Here is a 13510-nt window from a genome sequence, read left to right as displayed (position 1 = left end):
ACAGTAAATTAGTGTAAATTGCCCAGCATGAGGTATCATAACATTTTCTGAGGCGGCTTCACCTCAGAAAGCCTCACTCGTCTTTGGACTTTTCAAGAGATGTTTGGCCAGTTCCTCTAAGAGTGTTGTAAATGGAAGTAAACTGGAGCACTTACACATCCACATGTCTGGGAAATATCCACACATGGCTTCATGCACACATTTGATGTACGCCCTTCTCGTAGCTGCCTCAAAGCCCAATGATGAGTTTGGTAGTCTCACAAATTTGTAGTACCACAATCATTGCCTCTAGAGTGCTGGATTGCATGTCTGCACCCCTACACCAAGCCAGCTAAATGAGCCCAACTCTGCTCCTCAATTCAGGCCAAGCGTTTCCTTGTTTGAACAAATGATTATGGGACACATGGGATGATTCAATGGTTTGTTTGGATACATACTGCTTCATTTCTGTAATAAAAATAACTTAACTTATTTGTTTTAGTGTGTATCTGATCTTTGTTTTATAATTACCAGAACAAAAGTTGTGCTACTCGTCCTTAACCTAGGCAATATTTGTAATTGTACAACTATCATTTTGACAGCACTTAATAAACCAGACTTAAGTATTTTTGTCTTTTGTTACATTGCCTAGTGGCCAGTGCGTTTTTTACCACTTGTTTGGTGTTTGCCAAATCCATCCAACCTCAAACCATTCCAAGGTTTTGAAAACAGGCACATGGTCTGCCCTTTCAATTGCACATACAGGATCCACGTCACAAGGTTTTTGCAAGTGGGCCATTGTTTGCATCAGTGTTCTTATCATGCTCTGAGGACCCCTCACATTTGTCAAATCACCAGGGGCCAGAATGCCTTTGTTATTTTATTCCAGGTTTGCATTTTAGAAAAAAAACGATATCTATGCCCCTTTGGCTTATATGTACAACTATTGATACTTATGATGGACTTTTTCAATTAACATAATTATCAGGAATGACCATGGTCATTTTACTACTGGATGAAGGCCCCCCCCCCCCCAAATTGTCGCCTTTCTTGTGGTCTTAAGATAGAAGAAAAATAATCGCCATTCATTACGAAGTGCCGGTGATGTCACCACAGCGCTTGTGCCAGGCTGGGTGCACTTTGAGGCAACGTGAATTGTCGAAGGTTCCCTGGAAGGTCACGGAAGAGACCCAGGTGCCATGGGTTGACTGCCTGAGATGGCTGGCAGATGCGCCAACTGTGCTCTCCACTGTACCAGCTCTGCGCTTTAGCCACCCGGCGCTCTGCTTGTTGTAAGCGTCGCTGAACAGTTCATCTGCCACCTGCACATGGATGGATTTAATTGCACCTGTATAATGGACATCCTATCGGGCGTGATTTGGACACCTGCAATATTTTGTGCAGTAGTCAGAATTGAGCCTGCAGAGCTGTACATTTGCATGGACAACAGAGGGGACGGACCATATGTCGTTGGGATGAATTGAGGAGGGTAGGGGAGCACAATGAACTGATTGCCGTGACTGGCTCGCATCCTCCAGCCTTGGAAGAAATGTAGTCTGAATTAGAAGACAAGCCCCAGTGTTTGGATGTCACAGCAACTGCTGCTGAAGCTAGAGCAAGTACCTGAACTTTACTAGGACTCTCAATGCACCACGGCACTCATAAGAAAGCTTGTCTCAAAGATAATCAAAATTCTACACTGAATAATGCTTTAACAGCTTATATATTTCTATTGTACATAGATGGGATGTTTGAGTGCGTACTGTGCAGTGCTTGCATGTGTGTGACATTTGGTGGTTTTGCACAATGAGCGTGTGTACGACAGATGCTCTTGAGCAGCATATTTTCATTGCATCTAGTTAATGGGGAGTGCGTGCAGCGTGTTTGCAGCACGCATCCCGTGCAGTGTACAGCGTGTGTGAACGTCACGTGATCCTTTATTGCCGCTGTGGTATGTGACACCAGTCACGTAGCGCATGGCGTGGGTGGGGTGAGGGTGTAAGAGGAAAGGAGGGGGTGGGTGAGCAAGAAGGGGAGAACACTCAAGAGCTTGGAGGGTAGAAGAGTGATGTCTGAGCTCTATTGAGCATGCGTATTTGATCAATTCATTAAATTACGTAAATATCAACTCCAAAAAATATATATCCTTTGAACGGGTTCATACGTTTACCGAATGTACATTTAGTGCATTTTGTTCTAATTTGGTTCCTTTTTCTACGCTACTTATCACATTCCATATTGCAGCTTGGCCACAAAAAGCCTCACTCTTCATATGAGGGCATATGACTAATACATTTCATGCTGGTGGTTAAGTTGCTAATTCTGTGGATAACGGCTGGCGCACAACTGCATGCTCATGTCGACTGCGAGGGTTTATGGGGGAGGGGATGCCATGGTTTGCATTGGACCTGGGATATTAGCATGACATCGGATCGGTGATGCTTGGTGGAACTGGGGTCGGCAGAGTCCGTTTACCTTCGAGTCCATTGCATCTGGCACATTAAATAGTGGGAACGTCTGCGCGCAAATTGCATTTGTGGACTAAATAGCTGGACTCTAACAATCTTTTCTCCTACTGGCATTGCCACTGCTGTGGATGTAAAAATAAGGAGATGAAGAGTGAGCGGCTATGTAGACGGCCTATCTATTTGCGTGGACACGCATGTGCCACTGTCGCTTTTGGCACGCACCCACAAGTTCACACTTGAGCTCACGCTCTTGTTACATGTACATTTTAAGAGCTTTTGCACTTACTTCAATGCCAAAGCACCCCAACGACGTCTTGTTGCATTTAAGAACATTCTTGCATGCAGTTGTCCGGGTGTTTCAGGGGACAGCGCTGAGCAAGTACCTCTGAGAACCTAGGTTTGAATCCAGGTTTCAAAGGCCTGTGATTGAACCGGGTTATCGTATTGAGGCGATGGTCTCAGCCCAGTAGCCAATGACTACATAAACCTTTACATTAGTTTGGTGTTGTGCATAATTTGGATAATTTTCAGCTATAGGAATTAAAAATGTCAATAAATTTGGATTTGAATTTCTAACATTTGTCAGGAGAGGTAGGAGAGGGCTTCCCCCGCAGGAGACCATAGGTCACTTAAAGGAATCTCGTATGTAGTTATGTAATGTCCTTTTCTGTCAGCCATTCTCTAACGTGAATGGTTGCACTACTCTGCTAGGGTTTCAAATGGATTCTTCGTCTCATGACATTGCACAATCTGGATAGTATTGCTGATAAGGATCAAAATGACATGACGCATTAACATTGCCCATGATCCTGTTATTGGCTTAGGTGCACGTTCAACCAATTTAGTGCAAGTTGACTGGGATTGTGCCAGTTGGCATGCACATGTGCGCACATGTGTTTGTGCTCTCCTGCTTACAAGGGGCGTCCCAGGTCTCCCTGGAAAAATGAGTCCATTAAATTAATACTATTCTTTGGCTCTTTCGGTAAAGTCACGTAAATAGGTTCAAAGAACAAAAGCGGTCGTCATTTTCCTGATGATGGTCGTCATTTTCCTGATGATGGTCGTCATTTTCCTGATGACGATCGCTTGTGTTGCGATCGAAACGTCGTAGTTTTGTTTTTTTCTTTGAACCTATATACGTGACTTTACCGAAAGACCCAAAGAATATGAATTCCTGCAGTCATGAAAGCTTTGTCTAAATTAATACTCTCAATAGGCTTGCCCCGACTACTCCTACCTGTATTTATTTATTAGCCAGGCACTGTTGTCAGTGCTTTTGGGGGCAAGTACAGTTGGATCACCGACAGAACAACACACGAGGAGGTGGGTGGTCAGCAACATGCCTAGCCGCCTTTTTCTCCCTAGTGGTGACGTTTATACACTGCATCAGGATTCTCATTTGAGGTTGAGTCAACCGAGGGGAGACACAGGACCGGTTCAGATATTTTTCAGCGTTGTTGGCCGTGAGCAGAAATCTTACTCAGGTCGCCGAGTTCATAGCACAGTGCTAACCGCTACACTACCATTCAACTCTGGGTATGCTTGAATACAAAGACAAAGATCCCCTGTATAGCCTTAACAGACTGTTTGGGCAAGTTCTATTAGCACCTATGAAGGCCATCATGGCACACGAGTGGATGAGTTGCTAACACCATGCCTGGCCGCCTTTGTCTCCTGAGTGGCGATGTTTACACACCGCACCATCATTTGAGACTGAATTGACCTAGGAGGAGGCTCAGAACCGGTTCAGATATTCGACACTGTTGGTCGTGAGTGGGAATCAAACTCTGATCACCGGGTTTGCCGCGGGACACGCTAACCATTGCGCCACCGCTCCCCATTTGCTTGAACACGTACAAACACTTCTACAAAAACTTTGTGCTCATGCAAGAAAAGCACAGTGCAGTTATGCACAGCAGCTCTTAACCTATGAAGCGCACTCAGGCAGGCGCATTACACATAGTAAAACATTTGTGACTATATACGTGAGGATATACGCGCACACTCTATCAATCCTCTTTACAACCCACAAATAACACTCGCCCTCCCCACATCTCGCCCACACAAATCTAACCCAAGCTGACCCTGCTCTGGGCAGACTGGTTTGTGTGGGTGTGTATACATGCATATACGGGTAGGCTGCAGGCAGGGGAGGGGGTTTTGGGTGTCTAGCAGAGGGCGTGTTGGTGTGGACACACCTACGTATTTATGTGTGCGCGCGTCTCTAGAGATGTGTGACTGGAGCGTCGTAATACAGGGCAGTGTTCGTCAAGGAGGTAGTTAAGCCATTCGTTGGCTCCAGCTTTACCAATTTAAAAACCAACTGGGACACTTATAGGTGGTGCCTATCATCACCCAAGGGATGTGGAACTGTATCTTAGTCTGATATAGGTAACATGTTGACCACCCCGATTGTCTGGGCAGGTGGTTTAGCGGTAGAGCCAACGGCTCGTGATGGCAAGGTTGCGAATTCAAATCCTGGTTGGCGTTGACTTGGCCAATCCTCCTTCCAGGGTCGATACAATAGGTACTGCTTTATGTGAAGGACACTGGTTGTCCTATTTACCAGAGGAATGAGGAATTTTCACCACCGGCTCAGGTCTGTAAAAGGGATATAAGAATCACCTCAATTCTCATTTGAGCAGGAAATCACCGACTTTTTTTCTACTTTGACCCAGTTAAATGCAGATTTTTTTCCCCCATGTTGAGTTGCAATTTTTAAGTAACTTGATTAGGAATTGATGAACCAAGCAAAGCGAAGCGTATAAACCCACAAGTGTGCATTGCTCCTACCACCTTGTGTAATGGTACTTTTGCAAGCATGATCCACTCATCTCTCAACATTTTTTATCATCTCCAAGGTGTTGGCATTTGTCAACTCAGCTGTAACACGGTCAGTCCTCTACACCAATGTTTATATAGTTTGACCTTGACCCAGATTTAGCCTGCAGTGTGTTTTGGACGGTTACATGGTACATAGTGTCCAATGTGTATGGGCAATAATAGGCAGCCAGTTTTACTTTGCACTTGTCTCTCTCAGAGTTGTACTGTTAGTGCTTGCTCTGGAGATCCCTTGGAATTCACCCAGCAAAGTTGGGAAGATTATAGCATGCTGCATATAAGCGTGCATGTTTGGTGATTTGCTGCCGAAAGTGTTGCTGTGCTGGGTTGGAGTTCTTCAATGAAGCAGGGTACATGAGTGCACTTGAGGAGGCAGTTGTCTGCTGTGTTAAAGCCTTTCCACGTGTTTCCTTCCCAATTAAAGGTTTTGTCAGCATGACACTGGACAAGTCTTGCCCAGTGTCAAATCTGAAATGCAAACTGACTGATGAAATGATATACCTACAAACTCCCCAAAACACTGAATATGCCAGATGTTAATTTGTTGGGCAACTTGTCTTTTATGGAGTTCATGATTGAAAATAATTTGAATACTTGCTGTGTCCAACTTAAGGACTGTAATGTGTCAGTTTAATGTAAATATGCACTCTATGCCTCCAAGTGACGGAAATCTTTCTCGCGTAACCGATTAAGGTTGTTATCGTTTATACAATGCCCCAAATCATCTGGTCCCATACTGTACGATCCCAAAACGGAGCAGAATTTCACTTATCTTGTGACTAGGTTTAAAATATCCGCTAACTTGACCTCACCAAAGCAATATTGAAAACCAATTTTTGACCAGACAGCACCAATCTTGATTTTTCATCGTGTCCAATATTAATCTTTATGTTTGAATATACGTTGTGCTCGTGTTTCCAAGCTAAGATAAGAGGTTTGAATGTCACATTTCAGAGTTTTACTAAAGATACAAAAACTACACCAAGTGAAAGACTGCAAGAGGCTTGCTTCCAAGAGTAGTTTAGCTACAGCAACAGCATAATTTTAGTTGTAGGTTAGCACTCCAATCGCACAAGCATGAGGTGGGATGGACATGGTGTGACCTATATAAACAGGTACTGCATTGAGTACACACTCATTGTAAGTGTATGAACAATTATCGTTCCATAAGAGTTTTGTGATCGCTCAAGAAGAAGAACCACAAAACACGAGGTGGAATCTTGATGAACACCTCGATATCTCTGCCAGTTTCTGAAACATCTGGATATGTGTGATACGAGGACGCGTATCTGTGTATGTCCGTTCCTCTTCAGTGTGCCAACACTCAGGTCTTGTGAAACATCGCTCATCCGTGTGTGGCACCACATACATCCACGTTTGTACGCCAATGATCACGCATGTGTGCCTCTCTGTACAGCTACACGTGCGCCGGTGCCGTCGATCGGCCATGGTAACCCCACCGAATCGAAGTACTGGGTGGTGAAAAAAGAAAGTAGTTCCAGCCGGTTTCCTGGCAACTGCTTGGAGGGACTTTTAAAACGAGCGAAGTGGTGTTTGGCTGCACGTGGCTCTGTGTGGTGGGGAGGGGAGGAGGTGGGGAAAGGGGCGGAGTCAGGCTGGTCTGTGCACATGGGGGCGCTCCAGACTGTAGGCGAAACAAATGTTGTTATCGGTTCCTCGGATTCTCAGCGTCCCAATTTAAGGGCAGTTAAATGGTGGATGGAGTTTTTGTCAGTAAACAGCCACTGATCCCATTGGTCAAACTTGACTCTTCAGGTGGCTACGGAACCATGAAGATGGCTCCTCTTTCACATTCATAACTTGTTCTCCTGTGACCGAATGTCGCTATGTTCAGCAGTAACTCAAATTCATTATCACAGCACCTCTGGAAAAGCTGTGCAGACATCGCCTCTGGACAGCTGTGTAGTAGTGGTATAAATGATTGCACCTAGCATGGTGTACAGACTGATGTTAGTTTAAATTTGGAATCCAGTCCTGCAACCACAGTGCTTGCATAGGACTACAGCTGGTGTCTTGCCATGCAGAGCCTAGGAATTCCCTTGTGGCCCAAATAGATGTCCAACTAGGTCACCCTGACAGTAATACACTTATAGGCATTCTCAATTTGGTCACTGAACTGAACCAGTTGTGCAGTTGGATTGTGTGGTGACTTGCCAGTTAATGTAGGGAATTATCAAGTGCCATTGTCAATGAAGTTTACATTAAAAGACCCAGTGACCTTAATATGTTCAGAGTGTAGTTAATCAAATGGTGGTGGTGTTTAGGTTGATGAAATAGTGTGTGTAACATAGTTGTAGGTGGTATGGTGTGGCTGGTTGGCATGCGAGACTGAGCTAATTCGTATCCATTGAACTGAAAAGAATGGCAGTTTGATTTACTCCATTTGGGTAAGGTGGTAAAGTATTATGGAATGTCGATAAAAGCTTATGTTTGGTTAATAATTTGTTTTATATTGCAAAGGGTGTTTTTGGTTACTTTGTAGTTGTAAGCATTGAATTGGAGTTGGGACTTTGGTGAGTAACCAAGGGTTTGTGTTTATTCCCGATAGGAAAGGAGTACATTTTTAAATTTTTACCAAAAATTGCCAATTGCCTACTCAGGACCTTATGCTGGTCTTACTTATAATATACTTGGTACAAATAATCAAAGTTTTCACAATTGCATTTTTAAGTATTCTAATTTAACGTGCTATCTTTCCCCCAATGGTCCCAATTTGCACTGTTGGCATCATGTTATGATGCAAAATCCATGCATAAAGTATCAGTGCATTACATTAATTGGAGCAGTGGTTTCCAACTTTTATTCACCTGCAGGCGACTGGTCTTACACATTTCGCCGACCAATATGCGCCACCGACATTTTTCAAAATTTAAAACGACATGAGATTGTAGTCTCTTGCAATAGTTCTGTGGACCATGACCTTGTTTGCCCATACATTGGGGTCTGGCCACATGATCTCATAGCAAGCCTTTACCATTCCATATGGCTCCATGTTCCTCCTATGTTAGTACACGTTCCATTATGACAAATCATAAGGCATGATCAATCCACTGCTGGATGAAAGCCTCTCAAATCTGCCACCATCTCACAGTGCTGCAATATCGCATTCCATCTAGCACCTGCACACAAGTGTAGTAAGCATTCAGGAGGCTTTGACGACGGGGTCGGAGGCACACTTATTTATTAACACCAACTTGTGCACAGTAACGGGTACACACAGTACTTAAAGGGGTATCGTCCCCTTCACTCGTCTAACAGGGAGACACAACATCTAACCCCGCTAACCTACGCCCGAGTCCTCCACTACGGAGCTAGGGGAGGCTACCTATCCCAGCCCTGGTCAAGCTGGGATCCCGGCACACTGAGTCTCCAGACCGGCTCTTATAAGAACGTCAGTCTGGGCTCTCGGGGCCACGCCACCGGCTTGCCCTGGTCGGCCCTGACAAGGACAGCGAGCCAGGGGAGCTTCGGGGCCTATTCTAGCTGGTCTTCACTCTTCGCTGGTTTAAGCTAATACTCGACCTCGAGCCCTCCGGCTCACCACCTTTTATAGTACTCGGCCCCCGGGAGGGGCCCGTGGGGGATGCAGGTGCGGACGTCGGTGTGAGCACCTCCTCTGTGTACGGCCCTAACCACACCCCTTGTGTTTGTTAGTCCTCCGTGCCCATACACAATTACACCTCTACACAAGCTCTAATATCTTTGCTCCTCCATGGTGGGCATCTCCTTGGCTGCTAGTCCCATCAGTCTCGATCACCGACCATTATCCCTTTTATCGGTGTGACCTGCACAAGCTTTCTTTTTTCAACAATCCATTTTCGCTTGTTCCCATTTCTGTATCTCAATGTAATTTGTAAGCATGCGTACCATTTCTTGTGCACTATCTATTCTCAAGCGCTGGTCTAGACGGTTTTGTGGATTTTAAATAAAGCATGTTTGAAGTAACCTCCGACATTGTGGAAGGACACTGACTTATTTACTGCATAAAGCAGGAAAACCCAATCAGCTCTCTCAACACTAGACACCAGCATTCACTTGTGCTTTGCCTTGCTGTGTGTGTGCAGGTGGTGGAGGTGATTGAGGCACCGACGGCGGTGTGCTTGTGGTAACTCCGCCTCGTCACAGATCACTCACGCCAGCAGCATGGAGATCAATGGTAAGCCACAGTTTTAGTGTTTTTACTCTTGTTGTCTTGTCGTGTTCACCAATCTTGAGAATCTGGTTCAATGCCCCAGTACTTCTAGTGAATCTCGGAAAGTATGGCTGGCTTTGCATCATTCTCTCCTTGAGCTGCTAGGTCACTTCAAAGCCTTTCAGCAGTTTGGCAGTTATTGTAAAGAGCGCCCCCTTTTGACCGAAAGTAGCGGTTCACCAGTAAACAACCTGATTTCATCTCCTAGTGTTAGGTGTTCAATCAGACACGTTCCATTCCTTGACTGTCCATAATTATTCTTGACCTATAAGCCATTATCCCATCTTGCGACCTGTCCTTCCCAAGCCCATTTTGCATAAAATTTGCCATTGTGTCATCAACCTAGGTATGTTCTTTAATTGAAATCCATCTGTTTCTTTTTCCAACTCTCAAGGTAATTCCAAGCGTGCATGTTTCTCTGGTTCTTTGCGCACATTTTATTTGTTATAATAGTTTTTTTACCCTTCTATCTGGCAACAAAACTGACACCTTTTCTTACAAGGAGTCATGTTTGCATAAACCACAATACCTGCAGTCATAATGCAAACAAAAAACATAACTCTGATAATGTGCACTGTCCTTGAAGTTGATTGGTCCACACCCGAGACAGCTTTCCTCAGAGCCTAGTCTCACATGGGTTGGACCAGATGACGCCAAAAGGCGCACAACTCAAAGACAATGCACCATCAGAGTATTAGAGCACGGGGTAAGCATTTACACCATTGGAACCTCATTTGCCAGTAAAAAATATGATAATTGTTTTTTTACCCTTCTGGCAACAAAACTGACACCTTTTTTTTACAAGGAGTCATGTTTGCATAGACCACAATACTTGCAGTCATAATGCAAACAAAAAACATAACTCTGATAATGTCTGCACTGTCCTTGAAGTTGATTGGTCCACACCCGAGACAGCTTTTCTTAGAGCCTAGTCTCACATGGGTTGGACCAGATGACGCCAAAAGGCGTACAACTCAAAGACAATGCACCATCAGAGTATTAGAGCACGGGGTAAGCATTTACACTATTGGAACCTCATTTGCCAGTAAAAAATATGATAATTGTTTTTTTACCCTTCTATCTGGCAACAAAACTGACACCTTTTTTTTACAAGGAGTCATGTTTGCATAGACCACAATACCTGCAGTCATAATGCAAACAAAAAACATAACTCTGATAATGTATGCACTGTCCTTGAAGTTGATTGGTCCACACCCGAGACAGCTTTTCTTAGAGCCTAGTCTCACATGGGTTGTTTGCATTATGACTGCAGGTATTGTGGTCTATGCAAACATGACTCCTTGTAAAAAAAAAGGTGTCAGTTTTGTTGCCAGATAGAAGGGTAAAAAAACAATTATATTTTTACAGGCAAATGAGGTTCCAATGGTGATTTTATTTGTTGTTAAATAGTTGTTAATGACCATGTTTTTTAACCATATTTTAGCAAACACAAAGGTAAAGGGGTCACAATTCACAAATGGCTACAATTCCTGAAGCACACTGCCTTGATGATTAGCACTCTTGTTGTTAGCACTTCTTTGCCACAAATCGGAAGAATGAACACATTCTGCAGTAATACACGAATCGGTAACCTCAAAGGTTGCACTCGAGCGGTGCACGTGTGGTTTGCACGAAACAAACTGCTGCTTAATCCAGGAAAATCAGAGGTTCTGCTGGTTGGCACTTGGGCTCAGTCGAAATAATGTATGGGAGGATCAGGTGTGGCAGTTGTGGGCTCCAGAATTCAGTTTTCTACTCTTCTAAAGAGCCTCGGCACTATTATCAACAAGAATGTCGTTTGATCACCATGTGTAAAATATAAAATATAGTCAAATCCTGCAATTTTCATATCGCTGCTCTAGGACACATCAACCACAATTGAGTCATGACATAGCCAACACGGTTGCGTGTAGCATAGTATCGACAAGGCTCGATTATTGCAACTCACTACTCTACGGGATGTTTAGCAAAAGCATTACCAAGCTGCAGTGTGTACAACATTTTGGCACGTGTTGCGATCGGTACTACAAGATCCGACCATGTTTGTCTAGTGCTCGCTGAGCTGCATTGGCTTCCGATTGCCGAACGAATACATTGAGGTCGTGCTCATTACACACAAAGTGCTTGCCACAAGTAAACCACAAAACTTTGCTGATCTCGTCAAGGAGCATAAACCATCACGGTAACTGCAGTCATCCTCGCAGCGGCTTTGGCTAATCATCAAACGAAGATGGTCACTGCATCGCATGCTTTTAGATGTGCTTCTGTGGCCATCTGGAACCTTCTTCCGATATTAGGATGCCACTGGAGCAATGCATTTTCAAATCTAGATTGAAAACTGATTTCTTTTAGAAATGCTCTTCGTGGTCAGTTTGTTGTCCTTCCCCCGCACCTCCGATTAGCACGATCAGTTACGTACAGTGCGAAAAAGTTCAACATACAACATACTAATCTGCAAAAAAACGTGAAATAATGTCTGCTGAAGAAAGCATTGTGTAGTACTCATCTCCATTGGCAGACCTGCGCCAGTGGTGGCAATTTTACATTCATATGGCTGGAAGCAGTCTCACATGAAGACACTCCTTAAAATGTAGTCACTCCATTAATTCTAATACTCAATTTCCACACGCACAATGAATGCATGGTAAAAGTAATAATTAATTTTGATAGCTGCCTCGGTACTTACCATCTGAAAAATGGAAACTCCTGTGGATTTACTCTTCAAAATCACTGACATGATGTTATCAATGACAACGGCAATTGTGTTAAATTTTTACTCCGTACAAGGGAATTCATTAATTACTCAAACTAAATGCGATTTGTATTTAAAATTTGTATTCAATTTACCAATCGAAGAATAGGTTAATGTCTTTTTCAATTGTCCATTGCAGCTGCACATGCCCAAAATCACTTGTTCTCAATATTTGTGAGCGGAGACCGCGAGTTTGAGCGTCCCTCCATCTCTCCCCTTCTTTCTCTCCAGAGGGACAAGCGTCACCCTCTTCCCGGAAGCGTTTGGCCCTGGACGATGGTGCAGTGCCACTGTCCAAGCGGTCTCGTGGGGGCCATGAAGTGGGCGGTAGTTTGGTGGGATTCGGATCGTCGCCCACCCCCGTCTCGACTCCCCTGCATGCCGGCTGCCCCCCCCATGATTCCACCGTTGCTGCCATCGGCCGCGTCAGCGTTCTCGCGACTGCTGTAACAACCACCAAAGACGGAAACAACTCCGCCAAGCTGGAAGCCCTCGCAGTGAATCCAGACATTCGGACGGCTTCAGAAAAACCTTGGAATTCTCACGGCAGCGGCGATGCCGCTGAGAACAACACAAGTGAGGCCAAGTCAGCGATGGCGCCTTCTCAGCGCTCACAGAATGGCTCGTCCCTCGTCTCTGGTGCGCCGGTGGATGCTGGAAAATCGCCCACCAAAACATCTGCGGCCAGAACCATGGGCGTGGCCGGTGTCGGTGCTAGCCTCGGCGTAGCGCAGCCTGACGTAAAACCCCATGCCCAACATCACCACAATCTTCACCAGCACCAGCAGCAACGTTCGGTGGCGGTGGTGGCTCCCACGGCATTGTCCCAGTTTAAGCTCTCCCCGGGCAAGGCAGCGCTGTCGCAGGCAAAATCGTCCGTACTGGTGTCACTGTCGCCGCCGTCTTCGGCGAAATCGACAACGCCACAGCCATCGTCGAGACCCATGCCATCTCTCTCGGCTCCGGTGTCGGTAATTGTACGAAGCCCTCTGACAGATGAAGGTGATGCCAAATGGCGGCAGCAGCAGCAGAACCAACAGCAACAGGAGCAGCGGGAGGGCGATGCCGGATCTCCCGATCTTGGGGGGGCGCCACGACCAAAGCTGAAGAAGGAGTGGCTTTGTCGGCACACGGAGACAGGCAGCGGTACGGACGCCATGGCGATGGAGACCTACAGCGAAGAATCCGCCAGGCCTGGTGCTGGCAGAGGCCAGGGGGGTGTGGAGGAACAGGGTGCTCGGGTGAGAGACGGGGAAT

General features: G+C 45.3%; 1 protein-coding gene across 1 annotated transcript in view; it reads left to right on the top strand.

Moving 5' to 3' along the window:
* LOC133340535 (lysine-specific demethylase 3B-like) overlaps positions 1-13510 on the top strand; it is a 55153-nt gene that overhangs the window by 17217 nt on the left and 24426 nt on the right. The window contains exons 2-3 of the mRNA XM_061548838.1: positions 9374-9465; positions 12485-13494. Coding sequence (XP_061404822.1) covers positions 9453-9465; positions 12485-13494 — 1023 coding nt within the window. The 5' untranslated portion in view covers positions 9374-9452. The remainder of the gene's footprint in view (positions 1-9373; positions 9466-12484; positions 13495-13510) is intronic.

The sequence above is a fragment of the Lethenteron reissneri genome, chromosome 2 (assembly GCF_015708825.2).
Source record: "Lethenteron reissneri isolate LAM-NWPU_2019-01 chromosome 2, ASM1570882v1, whole genome shotgun sequence".
Taxonomy (NCBI): Eukaryota; Metazoa; Chordata; class Hyperoartia; order Petromyzontiformes; family Petromyzontidae; genus Lethenteron; species Lethenteron reissneri.
Note: the sequence above shows the minus strand (reverse complement) of the source record. Positions and strands in the feature narration are given on the sequence as shown.